We start from the raw sequence: 23,069 nt of genomic DNA, 5'->3' as shown, positions 1-23,069 counted from the left end.
GCTACACTGCTGTACCTCTGTAATGGATATCGTTACACTGCTGTACCTCTGTAATGGATATCGCTACACTGCTGTACCTCTGTAATGGATATCGCTACACTGCTGTACCTCTGTAATGGATATCGCTACACTGCTGTACCTCTGTAATGGATATCGCTACACTGCTGTACCTCTGTAATGGAGACCGTGACACTGCTGTCCCTCTGTAATGGAGACCGCGACACTGCTGTACCTCTGTAATAGATATCGCTACACTGCTGTACCTCTGTAATAGATATCGCTACACTGCTGTACCTCTGTAATGGATATCGCTACACTGCTGTACCTCTGTAATGGATATCGCTACACTGCTGTACCTCTGTAATGGATATCGCTACACTGCTGTACCTCTGTAATGGAGACCGTGACACTGCTGTACCTCTGTAATGGATATCGCTACACTGCTGTACCTCTGTAATGGATATCGCTACACTGCTGTACCTCTGTAATGGAGACCGTGACACTGCTGTACCTCTGTAATGGATATCGCTACACTGCTGTACCTCTGTAATGGATATCGCTACACTGCTGTACCTCTGTAATGGATATCGCTACACTGCTGTACCTCTGTAATGGAGACCGTGACACTGCTGTACCTCTGTAATGGATATCGCTACACTGCTGTACCTCTGTAATGGAGACCGTGACACTCCTGTACCTCTGTAATAGATATCGCTACACTGCTGTACCTCTGTAATGGATATCGCTACACTGCTGTACCTCTGTAATGGATATCGCTACACTGCTGTACCCCTGTAATGGATATCGCTACACTGCTGTACCTCTGTAATGGATATCGCGACACTGCTGTACCTCTGTAATGGAGACCGTGACACTGCTGTACTTCTGTAATGGATATCGCTACACTGCTGTACCTCTGTAATGGAGACCGTGACACTGCTGTACCTCTGTAATGGAGACCGTGACACTGCTGTACCTCTGTAATGGATATCGCTACACTGCTGTACCTCTGCAATGGATATCGCTACACTGCTGTATCTCTGTAATGGATATCGTGACACTGCTGTACCTCTGCAATGGATATCGCTACACTGCTGTACCTCTGTAATGGATATCGCTACACTGCTGTACCTCTGTAATGGAGACCGTGACACTGCTGTACCTCTGTAATGGATATCGCTACACTGCTGTACCTCTGTAATGGATATCGCTACACTGCTGTACCTCTGTAATGGATATCGCTACACTGCTGTATCTCTGTAATGGATATCGCTACACTGCTGTACCTCTGTAATGGATATCGCTACACTGCTGTACCTCTGTAATGGATATCGCTACACTGCTGTACCTCTGTAATGGATATCGCTACACTGCTGTACCTCTGTAATAGATATCGCTACACTGCTGTACCTCTGTAATGGAGAACGCGACACTGCTATACCTCTGTAATAGATATCGCTACACTGCTGTACCTCTGTAATGGAGACCGCGACACTGCTGTACCTCTGTAATGGATATCGCTACACTGCTGTACCTCTGTAATGGATATCGCTACACTGCTGTACCTCTGTAATGGATATCGCTACACTGCTGTACCCTGTAATGGAGACCGTGACACTGCTGTATCTCTGTAATGGAGACCGTGACACTGCTGTATCTCTGTAATGGATATCGCTATACTGCTGTACCTCTGTAATGGAGACAGTGACACTGCTATGCCTCTGTAATGAAGACCGTGACACTGCTGTACCTCTGTAATGGATATCGCGACACTGCTGTACCTCTGTAATGGAAACCGTGACACTGCTGTACCTCTGTAATGGAGACCGTGACACTGCTGTACCTCTGTAATGGATATCGCTACACTGCTGTACCTCTGTAATGGATATCGCTACACTGCTGTACCTCTGTAATGGATATCGCGACACTGCTGTACCTCTGTAATGGAAACCGTGACACTGCTGTACCTCTGTAATGGAGACCGTGACACTGCTGTACCTCTGTAATGGAGACCGTGACACTGCTGTACCTCTGTAATGGAGACCGTGACACTGCTGTATCTCTGTAATGGAGACAGCGACACTGCTGTACCTCTGTAATGGATATCGCTACACTCTCTGTACCTCTGTAATGGATATCGCTACACTGCTGTACCTCTGTAATGGATATCGCTACACTGCTGTACCTCTGTAATGGATATCGCTACACTGCTGTACCTCTGTAATGGATATCGCTACACTGCTGTACCTCTGTAATGGATATCGCTACACTGCTGTACCTCTGTAATGGATATCGGTACACTGCTGTACCTCTGTAATGGATATCGGTACACTGTTGTACCTCTGTAATGGAGACCGTGACACTGCTGTACCTCTGTAATGGATATCGCGACACTGCTGTACCTCTGTAATGGAGACCGCGACACTGCTGTACCTCTGTAATGGAGACAGCGACACTGCTGTACCTCTGTAATGGATATCGCTACACTGCTGTACCTCTGTAATGGATATCGCTACACTGCTGTACCTCTGTAATGGAAACCGTGACACTGCTGTACCTCTGTAATGGAGACCGTGACACTGCTGTACCTCTGTAATGGATATCGCTACACTGCTGTACCTCTGTAATGGATATCGCTACACTGCTGTACCTCTGTAATGGATATCGCTACACTGCTGTATCTCTGTAATGGATATCGCTACACTGCTGTACCTCTGTAATGGATATCGCTACACTGCCGTACCTCTGTAATGGATATCGCTACACTGCTGTACCTCTGTAATGGATATCGCTACACTGCTGTACCTCTGTAATGGATATCGCTTCACTGCTGTACCTCTGTAATAGATATCGCTACACTGCTATACCTCTGTAATGGAGAACGCGACACTGCTGTACCTCTGTAATAGATATCGCTACACTGCTGTACCTCTGTAATGGAGACCGCGACACTGCTGTACCTCTGTAATGGATACCGCTACACTGCTGTACCTCTGTAATGGATATCGCTACACTGCTGTACCTCTGTAATGGATATCGCTACACTGCTGTACCCCTGTAATGGAGACCGTGACACTGCTGTATCTCTGTAATGGATATCGCTACACTGCTGTACCTCTGTAATGGAGACCGTGACACTGCTGTATCTCTGTAATGGATATCGCTACACCGCTGTACCTCTGTAATGGAGACCGTGACACTGCTATGCCTCTGTAATGAAGACCGTGACACTGCTGTACCTCTGTAATGGATATCGCGACACTGCTGTACCTCTGTAATGGAAACCGTGACGCTGCTGTACCTCTATAATGGAGACCGTGACACTGCTGTACCTCTGTAATGGATATCGCTACACTGCTGTACCTCTGTAATGGATATCGCTACACTGCTGTACCTCTGTAATGGATATCGCGACACTGCTGTACCTCTGTAATGGAAACCGTGACACTGCTGTACCTCTGTAATGGAGACCGTGACACTGCTGTACCTCTGTAATGGAGACCGTGACACTGCTGTACCTCTGTAATGGAGACCGTGACACTGCTGTATCTCTGTAATGGAGACAGCGACACTGCTGTACCTCTGTAATGGATATCGCTACACTGCTGTACCTCTGTAATGGATATCGCTACACTGCTGTACCTCTGTAATGGATATCGCTACACTGCTGTACCTCTGTAATGGATATCGGTACACTGCTGAACCTCTGTAATGGAGACCGTGACACTGCTGTACCTCTGTAATGGATATCGCTACACTGCTGTACCTCTGTAATGGAGACCGCGACACTGCTGTACCTCTGTAATGGAGACCGCGACACTGCTGTACCTCTGTAATGGATATCGCTACACTGCTGTACCTCTGTAATGGATATCGCTACACTGCTGTACCTCTGTAATTGATATCGCTACACTGCTGTACCCCTGTAATGGAGACCGTGACACTGCTGTATCTCTGTAATGGAGACCGTGACACTGCTGTACCTCTGTAATGGATATCGCTACACTGCTGTACCTCTGTAATGGAGACCGTGACACTGCTGTATCTCTGTAATGGATATCGCTACACTGCTGTACCTCTGTAATGGAGACCGTGACACTGCTATGCCTCTGTAATGAAGACCGTGACACTGCTGTACCTCTGTAATGGATATCGCGACACTGCTGTACCTCTGTAATGGAAACCGTGACACTGCTGTACCTCTGTAATGGAGACCGTGACACTGCTGTACCTCTGTAATGGATATCGCTACACTGCTGTACCTCTGTAATGGATATCGCGACACTGCTGTACCTCTGTAATGGATATCGCTACACTGCTGTACCCCTGTAATGGAGACCGTGACACTGCTGTATCTCTGTAATGGATATCGCTACACTGCTGTACCTCTGTAATGGAGACCGTGACACTGCTGTATCTCTGTAATGGATATCGCTACACCGCTGTACCTCTGTAATGGAGACCGTGACACTGCTATGCCTCTGTAATGAAGACCGTGACACTGCTGTACCTCTGTAATGGATATCGCGACACTGCTGTACCTCTGTAATGGAAACCGTGACGCTGCTGTACCTCTATAATGGAGACCGTGACACTGCTGTACCTCTGTAATGGATATCGCTACACTGCTGTACCTCTGTAATGGATATCGCTACACTGCTGTACCTCTGTAATGGATATCGCGACACTGCTGTACCTCTGTAATGGAAACCGTGACACTGCTGTACCTCTGTAATGGAGACCGTGACACTGCTGTACCTCTGTAATGGAGACCGTGACACTGCTGTACCTCTGTAATGGAGACCGTGACACTGCTGTATCTCTGTAATGGAGACAGCGACACTGCTGTACCTCTGTAATGGATATCGCTACACTGCTGTACCTCTGTAATGGATATCGCTACACTGCTGTACCTCTGTAATGGATATCGCTACACTGCTGTACCTCTGTAATGGATATCGCTACACTGCTGTACCTCTGTAATGGATATCGCTACACTGCTGTACCTCTGTAATGGATATCGCTACACTGCTGTACCTCTGTAATGGATATCGCTACACTGCTGTACCTCTGTAATGGAGACCGTGACACTGCTGTACCTCTGTAATGGATATCGCTACACTGCTGTACCTCTGTAATGGAGACCGCGACACTGCTGTACCTCTGTAATGGAGACCGCGACACTGCTGTACCTCTGTAATGGATATCGCTACACTGCTGTACCTCTGTAATGGATATCGCTACACTGCTGTACCTCTGTAATGGATATCGCTACACTGCTGTACCTCTGTAATGGATATCGTGACACTGCTGTATCTCTGTAATGGAGACCGTGACACTGCTGTACCTCTGTAATGGATATCGCTACACTGCTGTACCTCTGTAATGGAGACCGTGACACTGCTGTATCTCTGTAATGGATATCGCTACACTGCTGTACCTCTGTAATGGAGACCGTGACACTGCTATGCCTCTGTAATGAAGACCGTGACACTGCTGTACCTCTGTAATGGATATCGCGACACTGCTGTACCTCTGTAATGGAAACCGTGACACTGCTGTACCTCTGTAATGGAGACCGTGACACTGCTGTACCTCTGTAATGGATATCGCTACACTGCTGTACCTCTGTAATGGATATCGCTACACTGCTGTACCTCTGTAATGGATATCGCGACACTGCTGTACCTCTGTAATGGATATCGCTACACTGCTGTACCTCTGTAATGGAAACCGTGACACTGCTGTACCTCTGTAATGGAGACCGTGACACTGCTGTACCTCTGTAATGGATATCGCTACACTGCTGTATCTCTGTAATGGAGACCGTGACACTGCTGTACCTCTGTAATGGATATCGCTACACTGCTGTACCTCTGTAATGGATATCGCTACACTGCTGTACCTCTGTAATGGATATCGCTACACTGCTGTACCTCTGTAATGGATATCGCTACACTGCTGTACCTCTGTAATGGATATCGCTACACTGCTGTACCTCTGTAATGGATATCGGTACACTGCTGTACCTCTGTAATGGATATCGGTACACTGCTGTACCTCTGTAATGGAGACCGTGACACTGCTGTACCTCTGTAATGGATATCGCGACAATGCTGTACCTCTGTAATGGAGACCGCGACACTGCTGTACCTCTGTAATGGAGACAGCGACACTGCTGTACCTCTGTAATGGATATCGCTACACTGCTGTACCTCTGTAATGGATATCGCTACACTGCTGTACCTCTGTAATGGATATCGCTACACTGCTGTACCTCTGTAATGGATATCCATACACTGCTGTACCTCTGTAATGGATATCGCTACACTGCTGTACCTCTGTAATGGATATCCATACACTGCTGTACCTCTGTAATGGATATCGCTACACTGCTGTACCTCTGTAATGGAGACCGTGACACTGCTGTACCTCTGTAATGGATATCGCTACACTGCTGTACCTCTGTAATGGAGACCGTGACACTGCTGTACCTCTGTAATGGATATCGCTACACTGCTGTACCTCTGTAATGGATATCGCTACACTGCTGTACCTCTGTAATGGATATCGCTACACTGCTGTACCTCTGTAATGGATATCGCTACACTGCTGTACCTCTGTAATGGATATCGCTACACTGCTGAACCTCTGTAATGGATATCGTGACACTGCTGTCCCTCTGTAATGGAGACCGTGACACTGCTGTACCTCTGTAATGGATATCCACTGCTGTACCTCTGTAATGGATATCGCTACACTGCTGTATCTCTGTAATGGATATCGCTACACTGTTGTACCTCTGTAATGGATATCGCTACACTGCTGTACCTCTGTAATAGATATCGCTACACTGCTGTACCTCTGTAATGGATATCGCTACACTGCTGTACCTCTGTAATGGATATCGCTACACTACTGTACCTCTGTAATGGATATCGCTACACTGCTGTACCTCTGTAATGGATATCGCTACACTGCTGTACCTCTGTAATGGATATCGCTACACTGCTGTACCTCTGTAATGGATATCGCTACACTGCTGTACCTCTGTAATGGATATCCACTGCTGTACCTCTGTAATGGATATCGCTACACTGCTGTACCTCTGTAATGGAGACCGTGACACTGCTGTACCTCTGTAATGGATATCGCTACACTGCTGTTCCTCTGTAATGGATATCGCTACACTGCTGTACCTCTGTAATGGAGACCGTGACACTGCTGTACCTCTGTAATGGATATCGCTACACTGCTGTACCTCTGTAATGGATATCCACTGCTGTACCTCTGTAATGGATATCGCTACACTGCTGTACCTCTGTAATGGAGACCGTGACTCTGCTGTACCTCTGTAATGGATATCGCTACACTGCTGTACCTCTGTAATGGATATCGCTACACTGCTGTACCTCTGTAATGGATATCGCTACACTGCTGTACCTCTGTAATGGATATCGCGACACTGCTGTACCTCTGTAATGGATATCGGTACACTGGTGTACCTCTGTAATGGAGACTGTGACACTGCTGTACCTCTGTAATGGATACCGCGACACTGCTGTACCTCTGTAATGGAGACCGTGACACTGCTGTACCTCTGTAATGGAGACCGTGACACTGCTGTACCTCTGTAATGGATATCGCTACACTGCTGTATCTCTGTAATGGAGACCGTGACACTGCTGTACCTCTGTAATGGATATCGCTACACTGCTGTACCTCTGTAATGGATATCGTGACACTGCTGTACCTCTGTAATGGATTTCGCTACACTGCTGTACCTCTGTAATGGATATCGTTACACTGCTGTACCTCTGTAATGGATATCGCTACACTGCTGTACCTCTGTAATGGAGACCGTGACACTGCTGTATCTCTGTAATGGATATCGCTACACTGCTGTATCTCTGTAATGGATATCGCTACACTGCTGTACCTCTGTAATGGATATCGCTACAGTGCTGTACCTCTGTAATGGAGAACGTGACATTGCTGTACCTCCGCTAACTCTCCTACTGCCTCTCACATGGAGTGGCAGTCACTGCAACACATTACTCTGCACCTGTCATTCTGACAAATATTCGGGTGAATTTTAAGACTTGGGTGTTCTGTCATGGAAGTCTGTCCAATAGGAGCAGCGAACAAGAGATCACAACCCCACTGTCTCTTTCATTCACCAAACAAATCATTACATTTGGACACTGTGTAATTGACCCCGCTGCTTTCTCTAGAATCTCCTGCTTGCGATATATCAGCTGTCTGTGATAACGGCTTTGCCGTGTTGTACCCCTTTACCTTTAGGTCCTTGGTATCCTGGAAATCCCATGTATCCCTTTTGGCCAGAGGGACCGTCGTGACCTCGTGATCCTCGGTCTCCCAGAAGTCCTGGATATCCGGTGGAGCCTGTAAAACAGAAAAAAATAATCAGTCCCATCCACCAAAATATTTGGAAGCAATGATGAAGGAAGGAGCTGATGTTGGAGAGATGGGTTGATGGGTATTATCTTGCTTCCTCACCAGTCCAGATTGCAACATTCCCGATATTCCTGCTGTGTTATTCACAAATGATTATTCAGTTTGGAATCAGTGTGGAAATGCCCAGAGATCTTGAACACGGTGGAAATTGTGATTCTCTCTTTACCTGTGGGCCTGTCTGTGTGAAACCGTTATTATTCCGGGAAAATAACTGCTCCTAACATTTTTCAAAAATAAATTTAGAGTATCCAAATCATTTTTTCCAATTAAGGGGCAATTTAGCGCGGGGGGGGGGGGGAGAGGAGGGAGGGTGGAGTGGGTGTGTGGGGGGGCGGAGGGAGGGAGGAGTGGGTGTGTGGGGGGCAGAGGGAGGGTGGAGTGGGTGTGTGGGGGGGCGGAGGGAGGGAGGAGTGGGTGTGTGGGGGCGGGAGCGGAGGGAGGGTGGAGTGGGTGTGTGGGGGGCAGAGGGAGGGTGGAGTAGGTGTGTGGGGGGCCGGGAGCGGAGGGAGGGTGGAGTAGGTGTGTGGGAGTGGAGGGAGGGTGGAGTGGGTGTGTGGGGGGCGGAGGGAGCAGAGGGAGGGTGGAGTGGGTGTGTGGGGGGCCGGGAGCGGAGGGAGGGTGGAGTGGGTGTGTGGGGGGCGGAGGGAGCAGAGGGAGGGTGGAGTGGGTGTGTGGGGGGCGGGAGCGGAGGGAGGGTGGAGTGGGTGTGTGGGGGGCGGAGGGAGGGTGGAGTGGGTGTGTGGGGGGCGGAGGGAGGGTGGAGTGGGTGTGTGGGGGGCGGAGGGAGGGTGGAGTGGGTGTGTGGGGATCGGAGTGAGGGTGGAGTGGGTGTGTGGGGGAGCGGAGGGAGGGTGGAGTGGGTGTGTGGGGGAGCGGAGGGAGGGTGGAGTGGGTGTGTGGGGGGCCGGAAGCGGAGGGAGGGTGGAGTGGGTGTGTGGGGGGCCGGGAGCGGAGGGAGGGTGGAGTGGGTGTGTGGGGGGCCGGGAGCGGAGGGAGGGTGGAGTGGGTGTGGGGGGGGAGCAGAGGGAGGGTGGAGTAGGTGTGTGGGGGGCCGGGAGCGGAGGGAGGGTGGAGTGGGTGTGGGGGGGGCCGGGAGCGGAGGGAGGGTGGAGTGGGTGTGGGGGGGGCGTGGAGGGAGGGTGGAGTAGGTGTGTGGGGGGCGGAGGGAGGGTGGAGTGGGTGTGTGGGGGGCGGAGGGAGGGTGGAGTGGGTGTGTGGGGTGGCGGAGGGAGCGGAGGGAGGGTGGAGTGGGTGTGTGGGGAGCGGAGGGAGGGTGGAGTGTGTGTGTGGGGAGCGGAGGGAGGGTGGAGTGGGTGTGTGGGGGGGCGGAGGGAGCGGAGGGAGGGTGGAGTGGGTGTGTGGGGGGCCGGGAGCGGAGGGAGGGAGGAGTGGGTGTGTGGGGGGCAGAGGGAGGGTGGAGTGGGTGTGGGGGGGGAGCAGAGGGAGGGTGGAGTAGGTGTGTGGGGGGCCGGGAGCGGAGGGAGGGTGGAGTGGGTGTGGGGGGGGCGCGGAGGGAGGGTGGAGTAGGTGTGTGGGGGGCGGAGGGAGGGTGGAGTGGGTGTGTGGGGGGCGGAGGGAGGGTGGAGTGGGTGTGTGGGGGGCGGAGGGAGGGTGGAGTGGGTGTGTGGGGTGGCGGAGGGAGCGGAGGGAGGGTGGAGTGGGTGTGTGGGGGGCCGGGAACGGAGGGTGGAGTGGGTGTGTGGGGGGCCGGGAGCGGAGGGAGGGTGGAGTGGGTGTGGGGGGGAGCAGAGGGAGGGTGGAGTAGGTGTGTGGGGGGCAGAGGGAGGGTGGAGTGGGTGTGTGGGGGGTGGAGGGAGGGTGGAGTGGGTGTGTGGGGAGCGGAGGGAGGGTGGAGTGGGTGTGTGGGAGCGGAGGGAGGGTGGAGTGGGTGTGTGGGGGGCGGAGGGAGGGTGGAGTGGGTGTGTGGGGGAGCGGAGGGAGGGTGGAGTGGGTGTGTGGGGGGCCGGGAACGGAGGGTGGAGTGGGTGTGTGGGGGGCCGGGAGCGGAGGGAGGGTGGAGTGGGTGTGTGGGGGGCCGGGAGCGGAGGGAGGGTGGAGTGGGTGTGTGGGGGGCCGGGAGCGGAGGGAGGGTGGAGTGGGTGTGTGGGGGGCCGGGAGCGGAGGGAGGGTGGAGTGGGTGTGTGGGGGGCCGGGAGCTGAGGGAGGGTGGAGTGGGTGTGTGGGGAGCGGAGGGAGGGTGGAGTGGGTGTGTGGGGGATCGGAGTGAGGGTGGAGTGGGTGTGTGGGGGCCGGGAGCAGAGGGAGGAGTGGGTGTGTGGGGGGGGAGCGGAGGGAGGGTGGAGTGGGTGTGTGGGGGGCGGAGGGAGCGGAGGGAGGGTGGAGTGGGTATGTGGGGGCCGGGAGCAGAGGGAGGAGTGGGTGTGTGGGGGGGGGAGCGGAGGGAGGATGGAGTGGGTGTGTGGGGGGCGGAGGGAGCGGAGGGAGGGTGGAGTGGGTATGTGGGGGCCGGGAGCGGAGGGAGGGTGGAGTGGGTGTGTGGGGATCGGAGAGAGGGTGGAGTGGGGGGCCGGGAGCGGAGGGAGGGTGGAGTGGGTGTGTGGGGGGCGGAGGGAGGGTGGAGTGGGTGTGTGGGGGGCGGAGGGAGGGTGGAGTGGGTGTGTGGGGGGCGGAGGGAGGGTGGAGTGGGTTTGTGGGGGCCGGGAGCGGAGGGAGGGTGGAGTGGGTGTGTGGGGATCGGAGAGAGGGTGGAGTGGGTGTGTGGGGGGGCCGGGAGCGGAGGGAGTGTGGAGTGGGTGTGTGGGGGCCGGGAGCGGAGGGAGGGTGGAGTGGGTGTGTGGGGTGCGGAGGGAGCGGAGGGAGGGTGGAGTGGGTGTGTGGGGGCCGGGAGCGGAGGGTGGGTGTGTGGGGGGCCGGGAGCACGGGAACAGTGGGGAGCGGGGGGGAGGGTGGAAAGTGAAGGGAAGAGATGGTGGAGAGATGGAGGGAGAGGAGATGGAGGGACGAGGAGATGGAGGGAGGAGAGATGGAGGAAGAGGAGATGGAGGGAGGAGAGATGGAGGGAGAGGAGATGGAGGGAGGAGAGATGGAGGGAGAGGAGATGGAAGGAGGAGCGATGGAGGAAGAGGAGATTGAGGGAGGAGAGATGGAGGGAGAGGAGATGGAGGGAGGAGAGATGGAGGGAGAGGAGATGGAGGGAGGAGAGATGGAGGAAGAGGAGATGGAAGGAGGAGAGATGGAGGAAGAGGAGATGGAAGGAGGAGAGATGGAGGAAGAGGAGATGGAGGGAGGAGGGATTGAGGGAAAGGAGATGGAGGGAAGAGGAGAGCGATGTGCCTCAAGGATCAGTGTTGGGACCACAATTGTTTATAATTTACGTACATAACTTGGAGTTGGGGAGCAATTGTCATGTGTCAAAGTTGACATGACACTACGATGAGTGGTAGAGTAAAGTCTGCAGAGGGATTTGGATAGTTTAAGTGAGTCTGGCAGATGGAGTACAATGTTGGTAAATGTGAGGTCATCCATTTTGATAGGAATAACAGCAAAATGGACTATTATTTAAACAGTAAAAAATTGCAGCATGCTGCTGTGCAGCGGGACCTGGGTGCCCTTGTGCATGAATCACAAAACGTTGGTTTACAAATGCAGCAGGTAATTAAGAAGGCAAATGGAATGTTGTCCTTCATTGCTGGAGGGATGGAGTTTAAAAACAGGGAGGTTATGTTGCAGCTGTATAGGATGCTGGTGAGGCCACGTCTGGAGCACTGTGTACAGTTCTGGTCTCCTTATTTGAGAAAGGACGTACTGGCACTGGAGGGGGTGCAGAGGAGATTCACTAGGTTAATCCCAGAGCTGAAGGGGTTGGATTATGAGGAGAGGTTGAGTAGACTGGGACTGTACTCGTTGGAATTTAGAAGGATGAGGGTGGATCTTATAGAAACATATAAAATTATGAAGGGAATAGATAGGATAGATGCGGGCAGGTTGTTTCCACTGGCGGGTGACAGCAGAACTAGGGGGCATAGCCTCAAAATAAGGGGAAGTAGATTTAGGACTGAGTTTAGGAGGAACTTCTTCACCCAAAGGGTTGTGAATTGTGGAATTCCTTGCCCAGTGAAGCAGTTGAGGTGACCTCGGTGACTGATTTTAAAGCAAAGATAGATAGATTTTTGAACAGTAAAGGGATTAAGGGTAACGGTGAGCGGGCGGGAGAATGGAGCTGAGTCCACAAAAAGATCAGACATGATCTCATTGAATGGCGGAGCAGGCTCGAGGGGCCAAATGGCCTACCCCTGCTCCTAGTTCTTATGTTCTTATATGAGATAGAGGAAGGGGAGATAGAGGAGGAGAGATAGAGGGAGGACAAATTAGAAGGGAATGGAAGATGGAGGGTGGGGAGGCAGAAGGAAGGGGAGATGGGGGGAAGGGGAGATGGGGGGAAGGTGGGATGGGGAAGGGGAGATGGGGGCGAAGGGGAGATGGGGGAAGGTGGGATGGGGAAGGGGAGATGGGGGCGAAGGGGAGATGGGGAAGGTGGGATGGGGGAAGGGGAGATGGGGGCGAAGGGGAGATGGGGAAGGTGGGATGGGGAAGGGGAGATGGGGGAAGGGGAGATGGGGGGAAGGGGAGATGGGGGGAAGGTGGGATGGGAGGGAAGATGAATGGAGGGAGGGGAGAGGGGGAAGGCAGATGTGAACGATATGGGGGTGGGGAGTGGGAAGGTGGAGACATGCAGTATATATTCTATATATTCTATATATTCTATAAGACACAAGCCAGAAACATATGTCACTTTCAGACAAGATTGCAGTTGGTGAGTGTGGAAATGTGATTGGGAGGGAATCAGCAACATTCAGACATATTAAATGGCAGGAAGAACTCGCTCGGATTCCATCTACATTGATGACCGGTTATCATCACGTTGCCATTGCTGAATGAGGATCGGGTCCATCCAGAGAATGATATAAACTCGGAGTGAATGGGGACGCAAACCTGGAGCCATCAGGAGAGAGAAACTGGAGGATTGTTGTGAACTGGGGCGGGATTCTCCCCTACCCGGCATGACGGAGGGTCCCGGAGTGGGGGAGTGGCGCCAAGCACTCAGGGGTCAGGCCTCCCCAAAGGTGGGGAATCCCTTTGGGGGCCAGCCCCGCGCCGGAGCGGTTGCGACCAGAAGGCCGGCGCAAAAAACTGGCGCCCCCGGCAGCGGGGCTGGCCGAAAGGCTTTCGCCGGTCCGCGCATGCGCTGGCAGTGATGTCAGCGGCAGCTGGCCGTTGACGTCACTGCCGGCGCATGCGCGGTGCGGGGTTCTCTTCCGCCTCCGCCATGGTGGAGGCCGTGGCGGCCGCGGAAGAACATAGAGCAGCCAGGGCACTGGCCCGGAGTCTGAGCGGGGATTCCCGATCGCAGGCCAGGCCACCGTGGGGGCACCCCCCGGGGTCCGATCGCCCCCCCGCCCCCCCAGGACCCCGGGGGCCTGCTCGCGCCGCTGAGCCCGCCGTTCCAGAGGTGGTTTAAACCTCAGCGGCGGGAGAGGCCTCCCAGCGGCGGGACTTCGGCCCATCCGGGCCGGAGAATCACCGCAGGGGCCTCTCCGATCGGAGTGGCGAGATTCCTGCCCCCGCCACCTCCCGGGTAGCGGAGACTCTCTGCCACGGCGGGGGCGGGATTTTAGGCGCCCCCAGGCGATTCTCCGACCCTGCTGGGGGTCGGAGTATTTCGCCCCAGGTGAGTGAAATGATCCACTGGCCTTTCTCCTGTAACTGGTGTTCTTTGGAGCAAAGCTGAGTGTGTGCCATACAGATAAGACCAAGAAGCAATAACTGACAGTGAGTCAGTGAAATTAAAGGGGCTGGTTTAGCACAATGGGCTAAACAGCTGGCTTGTAAGGCAGAACAAGGCCAGCAGCACGGTTCAATTCCCGTACCAGCTGAGAGAATTCTGAATTCTCCTTCCGTGTACCCGAACAGGCGCCGGAGTGTGGCGACTAGGGGATTTTCACAGTAACTTCATTGCAGTGTTAATGTCAGCCTACTTGTGACAATAAAAGATTCTTATTAAGACCCAACTGTATTCGTCACAAAACCCATCTACAATCTGTCCACAAATTCACTTTTAATTTGTTCCACAAACAGCCCTTCAGGTCTGTTTCAGCATTCAATAAGAGACTCCCGCTTGTGGTTGTTGTTCTTGGGTTTTTACCATGGTTGTTTTGTTAATATTGTTTTGTTGTTTATATTTTGGAGTGGCGCCAAGCACTCAGGGGTCGGGCCTCCCCGGAATGTGGCGACTAGGGGCTTTTCACAGTAACTTCATTGAAGCCTACTCATGACAATAAGCGATTTTCATTTCATTTTCATGATATCATTTCCTGTCCTGACGAGAGCTCAAAGGTCATTCATGGAGATAGCCAATGGGATACTTACCCTGGTTACCTTGGATCCCTGGATCACCTAGAGATCCCTTCATCCCCTCAATCCCTGGTTCCCCTGACTGTCCACGTTTACCAGGTAGCCCAGGAAGCCCTGAAAATCCTGAAATGAAACCCAGAGGGTTAATGTAGGATCTGGAACAAACATGGACACTGTCCACTTCAGATACAACAGTGACAGATCACTGACCTTTGAACCCATATTGACCAATTTCGCCCTTGTGACCTGGAAGTCCCGGCATGTTCATTGTTTCCCCTTGATCACCTGTGGGGAAGGGGAGCTGAGTTACTAAAGAGTGAAACATTCTAACTTCACAGTGACATGACACAGAGCAGAGTAATAACACAGAGGCTGGTTTAGCTCAGTGGGCTAGGCAGCTGGCTTGTAATGCAGAACAAGGCCAGCAGCGCGGGTTCAATTCCCGTACCAGCTGAGAGAATTCTGAATTCTCCCTCAGTGTGCCCCGAACAGGCGCCGGAATGTGGCGACTAGGGGCTTTTCACAGTAACTTCATTGCAGTGTTAATGTTAGCCTACTTGTGACAATAAAAGATTCTTATTAAGACCCAACTGTACTCGTCACAAAACCCATCTTCAATCTGTCCACAAATTCACTTTTAATTTCTTCCACAAACAGCCCTTCAATTCTGTTTCAGCATTCAATAAGAGACTCCCGCTTGTGATTGTTGTTCTTGGGTTTTTACCATGGTTGTTTTGTTAATATTGTTTTGTTGTTTATATTTTGTGAAAACCTTAATAAAAATTATTTTTTAAAAAAAAGAGACTCCCGCTCCGCCTTTGTGTGAGGAAGTATTTCCGACATCACCCGGACCACCTGGCTGGGATTGGCATGTGCTACTCACCTTGATCTGCATTCCACTGCTCTCAATGCCCACTGCACCCCCCCCCCCCCCCCCCCCCCCGCTCCCCACCCCCCGCCCTCCACCAGACGGAATAGTTTCTCTCTGCCGACCCAATAAAAGCCCTTCAACCATTTTAATGACCTCAGCTCGATCACCCGTCAATCCACCTTACCGCACTCAAAGCCCAAGGGAATCCCAACTTCAACGCACGAATGTTGGCCACTTTGCTCAAAGTGACCGGATTCTGAGTCTGTCCACGTTGTTTAAACTCACTCACCTTTCAGGCCGGAGTAACCAGGTTGACCCACGGCACCAGGCTGGCCACGGTTACCTAACACACCCTGTAATAAAATAACCACAATTTACACAGGCACAGGTGCATTTCCATAGCGCCATTCACAACATCAAGATGCGTCTATTCATTCCCCAGCCAATCAATTTCACAAATGCATTCACCACGCCAGGAATATCAGCAGCCAATCTGCACACAGGGATCACACACTGTCCGCAATGTGAACGCACCAGCTAATCTATTTCAGCTGCTGTTGATTGAAGATTACATATTGGTCAAGGACACGGGAAGAACACGTCTTGCAGAGAGCTATGTACAATACACCCTCTCAGTCATTTTTGTTCAATTACCTGAACATTCCAATGCACCTTAGAGGGCAAATAGCACCTTGATTTTATATTTCATCCAAAAGACAGTACTTACGACAGGGCAGCACTCCCTCAGTACTGACCCTCTGACAGTGCAGCACTCCCTCAGTACTGACCCTCTGACAGTGCAGCACTCCCTCAGTACTGACCCCCTGACAGTGCAGCATCCCCTCAGTACTGACCCTCTGACAGTGCGGCACTCCCTCAGTACTGACCCTCTGACAGTGCGGCACTCCCTCAGTACTGACCCTCTGACAGTGCAGCACTCCCTCAGTACTGACCCTCTGACAGTGCAGCACTCCCTCAGTACTGACCCTCTGACAGTGCAGCACTCCCTCAGTACTGACCCTCTGACAGTGCGGCACTCCCTCAGTACTGACCCTCTGACAGTGCGGCACTCCCTCAGTACTGACCCTCTGACAGTGCAGCACTCCCTCAGTACTGACCCTCTGACAGTGCGGCGCTCCCTCAGTACTGACCCTCTGACAGTGCGGCACTCCCTCAGTACTGACCCTCTGACAGTGCGGCGCTCCCTCAGTACTGACCCTCTGACAGTGCAGCACTCCCTCAGTACTGACCCTCTGACAGTGCGGCACTCCCTCTGTACTGACCCTCTGACAGTGCAGCTCTCCCTCAGTACTGACCCTCTGACAGTGCAGCACTCCCTCAGTACTGACCCTCTGACAGTGCGGCACTCCCTCAGTACTGACCCTCTGACAGTGCAGCACTCCCTCAGTACTGACCCTCTGACAGTGCAGCACTCCCTCAGTACTGACCCTCTGACAATGCAGCACTCCCTCAGTACTGACCCTCTGACAGTGCAGCACTCCCTCAGTACTGACCCTCTGACAATGCAGCACTCCCTCAGTACTGACCCTCTGACAGTGCAGCACTCCCTCAGTACTGACCCTCTGACAGTGCAGCACTCCCTCAGTACTGACCCTCTGACAATGCAGCACTCCCTCAGTACTGACCCTCTGACAGTGCAGCACTCCCTCAGTACTGACCCTCTGACAGTGCAGCACTCCCTCAGTACTGACCCTCTGACAGTGCAGCACTCCCTCAGTACTGACCCTCTGACAGTGCAGCACTCCCTCAGTACTGACCCTCTGACAGTGCGGCACTCCCTCAGTACTGACCCTCTGACAGTGCAGCACTCCCTCAATACTGACCCTCTGACAGTGCGGCACTCCCTCAGTACTGACCCTCTGACAGTGCAGCACTCCCTCAGTACTGACCCTCTGACAGTGCGGCACTCCCTCAGTACTGACCCTCTGACAGTGCGGCACTCCCTCAGTAATGACCCTCTGACAGTGCGGCACTCCCTCAGTACTGACCCTCTGACAGTGCGACACTCCCTCAGTACTGACCCTCTGACAGTGCAGCACTCCCTCAGTACTGACCCTCTGACAGTGCGGCACTCCCTCAGTACTGACCCTCTGGCAGTGCGGCACTCCCTCAGTACTGACCCTCTGACAGTGCGGCACTCCCTCAGTACTGACCCTCTGACAGTGCGGCACTCCCTCAGTACTGACCCTCTGACAGTGCAGCACTCCCTCAGTACTGACCCTCTGACAGTGCGGCACTCCCTCAGTACTGACCCTCTGACAGTGCGGCACTCCCTCAGTACTGACCCTCTGACAGTGCAGCAATCCCTCAGTACTGACCCTCTGACAGTGCGGCACTCCCTCAGTACTGACCCTCTGACAGTGCAGCAATCCCTCAGTACTGACCCTCTGACAGTGCGGCACTCCCTCAGTACTGACCCTCTGACAGTGAGGCACTCCCTCAGTACTGACCCTCTGACAGTGCAGCACTCCCTCAGTACTGACCCTCTGACAGTGCGGCACTCCCTCAGTACTGACCCTCTGACAGTGCGGCGCTCCCTCAGTACTGACCCTCTGACAGTGCGGCACTCCCCCAGTACTGACCCTCTGACAGTGCGGCACTCCCTCAGTACTGACCCTCTGACAGTGCGGCACTCCCTCAGTACTGACCCTCTGACAGTGCAGCACTCCCTCAGTACTGACCCTCTGACAGTGCGGCACTCCCTCAGTACTGACCCTCTGACAGTGCAGCACTCCCTCAGTACTGACCCTCTGACAGTGCGGCACTCCCTCAGTACTGACCCTCTGACAGTGCGGCACTCCCTCAGTACTGACCCTCTGACAGTGCTGCAATCCCTCAGTACTGACCCTCTGACAGTGCGGCACTCCCTCAGTACTGACCCTCTGACAGTGCGGCACTCCCTCAGTACTGACCCTCTGACAGTGCAGCACTCCCTCAGTACTGACCCTCTGACAGTGCGGCACTCCCTCAGTACTGACCCTCTGACGGTGCGGCGTTCCCTCAGTACTGACCCTCTGACAGTGCGGCACTCCCTCAGTACTGACCCTCTGACAGTGCGGCGTTCCCTCAGTACTGACCCTCTGACAGTGCGGCACTCCCTCAGTACTGACCCTCTGACACTGCGGCACTCCCTCAGTACTGACCCTCTGACAGTGCAGCATACCCTCAGTACTGACCCTCTGACAGTGCAGCACTCCCTCAGTACTGACCCTCTGACAGTGCGGCACTCCCTCAGTACTGACCCTCTGACAGTGCGGCACTCCCTCAGTACTGACCCTCTGACACTGCTGCAATCCCTCAGTACTGACCCTCTGACAGTGCGGCACTCCCTCAGTACTGACCCTCTGACAGTGCGGCACTCCCTCAGTACTGACCCTCTGACAGTGCAGCACTCCCTCAGTACTGACCCTCTGACAGTGCGGCACTCCCTCAGTACTGACCCTCTGACGGTGCGGCGTTCCCTCAGTACTGACCCTCTGACAGTGCGGCACTCCCTCAGTACTGACCCTCTGACAGTGCGGCGTTCCCTCAGTACTGACCCTCTGACAGTGCGGCACTCCCTCAGTACTGACCCTCTGACACTGCGGCACTCCCTCAGTACTGACCCTCTGACAGTGCAGCATACCCTCAGTACTGACCCTCTGACAGTGCAGCACTCCCTCAGTACTGACCCTCTGACAGTGCGGCACTCCCTCAGTACTGACCCTTTGACAGTGCAGCGCTCCCTCAGTACTGATCCACTGACAGTGCAGCACTCCCTCAGTACTGACCCTCTGACAGTGCGGCACTCCCTCAGTACTGATCCACTGACAGTGCAGCACTCCCTCAGTACTGACCCTCTGACAGTGCGGCACTCCCTCAGTACTGACCCTCTGACAGTGCGGCACTCCCTCAGTACTGACCCTCTGACAGTGCGGCACTCCCTCAGTACTGACCCTCTGACAGTGCGGCACTCCCTCAGTACTGACCCTCTGACAGTGCGACGCTCCCTCAGTACTGACCCTCTGACAGTGCGGCGCTCCCTCAGTACTGACCCTCTGACAGTGCGGCGCTCCCTCAGTACTGCACTGGGAGTGTTGGGCTGGATTATGGTGTGTGTTCTGTGGAATGGGCCGTGGATGCACAATCCTGTGGGTTAGTTGGGGAATGTGACTCTCTCAGTCCCTGTCGGGGCGCCGGTGAATTCAGCTCAATACTGGGAATGTGAATCATTCCCGGTAAAAGGACATTTTCCCACAAACATACCTTTGTCCCAAGCATCCCAGGGAACCCACCAATTCCTGGTGGTCCTGGTGTTCCCGGCATTCCTTTTTTTCCGGTTTCACCAGGTACTCCTGGCAATCCTCCAACTCCTTTCTGCTGCCCTGGCACTCCGGGAAGACCTGGCCGTCCCCTGCCTCCTGGGTATCCCGGCATTCCCTTGGTTCCTGATGAAGAAGAAACAACAGATACATTGACTGGGAATGTCCAATCCCTCTGTTCACACAGAAGGATATTGATAATGAAGCAGCCAGCATTCCTGCAACAACTCCCATTCAGTGAAACATTGCAAAGTGCTTCATTAAAGTATAAATTATACAGAATTCGCATTGAGTTACATAATCAGAGCAAGTGACCAACATCCTGGACAACACCTTCAGTTTGAAGGAGAGAGAGAGGGGGAGGGGTGGGGGGGGGGGATACTGGGGGGAATTTGCAGGGTTAAAGACGCAGCGATGGAGCAATCGGGGCGAGATTCAGTGGGCTGGGGTTAGAGTTTGCTGACCCCCCCCCCCCCCCCCAGCATCCTAACTGCCCCCCCCCGACTGCCCCCCCCCCCCACCGGCACCCTGACTGCCCCCCCCCCGACAGTGCCCCCCCTCTGACAGTGCCCCCCCCTCAGCACAGAGGGGTGGGCACAGAGAGGTGGGCACAGAGGGGTGGGCACAGAGAGGTGGGCACTCAGAGAGGTGGGCACTCAGAGAGGTGGGCATTCAGAGAGGTGGGCACTCAGAGAGGTGGGCATTCAGAGAGGTGAGCACTCAGAGAGGTGGGCAGTCAGAGAGGTGGGCACTCAGAGAGGTGGGCACAGAGGGGTGGGCACAGAGAGGGGTGGGCACAGAGGGGTGGGCACAGAGAGGTGGGCACTCAGAGAGGTGGGCACTCAGAGAGGTGGGCACTCAGAGAGGTGGGCACTCAGAGAGGTGGGCACAGAGGGATGGGCACAGAGGGATGGGCATTCAGAGAGGTGGATACTGGGGCATGTAGATACCCGGACAGGTGGGCACTAGGATGTGTGGGCACTCAGAGAGGTGGACAAGGTGAACGATGGAACCAGCTGCTCACACTCTCCTGGATCCTGACAGACAAACTTGTCTGAGTTTTCAGGACTTCTAAGAAACCTTTTCCCTCTCAGAGCCCTTCTCCATGACAATGCCAATCACACAGGCCTGGTGTCCAAGTAAACATGCTGGTTACGTATTCTTTAGGCAATGACTCTCCTTTATCTCAGAAGTAAAGCGACAGGTATATACCGCAAGGTATAACGACAGGTATACATATAAAGGGATATGTATATACCGCAAGGCAAGAATTATAGCTGGGGGAAAGGCAATTATGATGCTATTCGGCAAGATTTAGGATGTATAGGATGGGGAAGGAAACTGCAGGGGATGGGTACAATCGAAATGTGGAGCTTTTTCAAGGAACAGCTACTGCGTGTCCTTGATAAGTATGTACCTGTCAGGCAGGGAGGAAGTAGTCGAGCAAGGGAACCATGGTTTACTAAGGAAGTTGAAGCACTTGTCAAGAGGAAGAAGAAGGCTTATGTTAGGATGAGACATGAAGGCTCAGTTAGGGCACTTGAGAGTTACAAGTTAGCCAGGAAGGACCTAAAGGGAGAGTTAAGAAGAGCGAGGAGAGGACACGAAAAGTCGTTGGCGGATAGGATCAAGGAAAACCCTAAGGCTTTCTATAGGTATATCAGGAACAAAAGAATGACTAGAGTAAGATTAGGGCCAATCAAGGATAGTAGTGGAAAATTGTGTGTGGAATCAGAGGAGATAGGGGAAGCGTTAAATGGATATTTTTCGTCAGTGTTTAAACTGGAGAAAGGCAATGTTGTCGAGGGGAATTCTCAGGTTCAGTCGACCAGGCTAGATGGAATTGAGGTTCACAAGGAGGAGATGTTAGCAATTTTGGAAAGTGTAAAAATAGATAAGTCCCCTGAGCCAGATGGGATTTATCATAGGATTCTCTGGGAAGCCAGGGAGGAGATTGCAGAGCCTTTGTCCTTGATCTTTATGTCGTCTTTGTCGACAGGAATAGTGCCGGAAGACTGGAGGATAGCAAATGTTGTCTCCTTGTTCAAGAAGGGGAGTAGAGACAACCCTGGTAATTATAGACCTGTGAGCCTTACTTCGGTTGTGGGTAAAATGTTGGAAAAGGTTATAAGAGATAGGGTTTATAATCATCTTGAAAAGAACAAGTTGATTAGCGATACTCAACACGGTTTTGTGAAGGGTAGGTCATGCCTCACAAACCTTATTGAGTTTTTTGAGAAGGTGACCATACAGGTGGATGAGGGTAAAGCGGTTGATGTGGTGTATATGGATTTCAGTAAGGCGTTTGATAAGGTTCCCCACGGTAGGCTATTGCAGGAAATACGGAAGTATGGGATTGAAGGTGATTTAGCGGTTTGGATCAGTAATTGGCTAGCTGAAAGAAGACAGAGGGTGGTGGTTGATGGCAAATGTTCATCCTGGAGTTCAGTTACTAGTGGTGTACCGCAAGGATCTGTTTTGGGGTCACTGCTGTTTGTCATTTTTATAAATTACCTGGAAGAGGGTGTAGAAGGATGGGTTAGTAAATTTGCAGATGACACGAAGGTCGGTGGAGTTGTGGATAGTGCTGAAGGATGTTATAGGATACAGAGGGACATAGATAAGCTGCAGAGCTGGGCTGAGAGGTGGTAGATGGAGTTTAATGCGGAAAAGTGTGAGGTGGTTCACTTTGGAAGGAGTAACAGGAATGCAGAGTACTGGGCTAATGGCAAGATTCTTGGTAGTGTAGATGAACAGAGAGATCTCGGCATCCAGGTACATAAATCCCTGAAAGTTGCCACCCAGGTTAATAGGGCTGTTAAGAAAGCATATGGTGTGCTAGCCTTTATCAGTAGGGGGATTGAGTTTCGGAGCCACAAGGTCATGCTGTAGCTGTACATAACTCTGGTGCGGCCACTCCTGGAGTACTGCGTGCAGTTCTGGTCACCACATTATAGGAAGGATGTGGAAGCTTTGGAAAGGGGTCAGAGGAGATTTACTAGGATGTTGCCTGGTATGGAGGGAAG

General features: G+C 53.0%; 1 protein-coding gene across 1 annotated transcript in view; it reads right to left on the bottom strand.

Annotated features, from left to right (window-relative positions):
- The window catches only part of LOC119977247 (collagen alpha-6(IV) chain-like), a 257,936-nt gene that overhangs the window by 25,998 nt on the left and 208,869 nt on the right, over positions 1-23,069 (bottom strand). Inside the window, exons 27-31 of the mRNA XM_038817958.1 lie at positions 19,988-20,169; positions 16,011-16,074; positions 15,061-15,135; positions 14,866-14,973; positions 8,299-8,406 (exon numbers count right to left, since the gene is read on the bottom strand). Of these exons, the coding sequence (XP_038673886.1) occupies positions 8,299-8,406; positions 14,866-14,973; positions 15,061-15,135; positions 16,011-16,074; positions 19,988-20,169 (537 nt within the window). The remainder of the gene's footprint in view (positions 1-8,298; positions 8,407-14,865; positions 14,974-15,060; positions 15,136-16,010; positions 16,075-19,987; positions 20,170-23,069) is intronic.

Source organism: Scyliorhinus canicula, chromosome 14 (assembly GCF_902713615.1).
Source record: "Scyliorhinus canicula chromosome 14, sScyCan1.1, whole genome shotgun sequence".
Classification (NCBI taxonomy): domain Eukaryota; kingdom Metazoa; phylum Chordata; class Chondrichthyes; order Carcharhiniformes; family Scyliorhinidae; genus Scyliorhinus; species Scyliorhinus canicula.
This window is presented reverse-complemented; position numbering and strand designations above follow the sequence as displayed.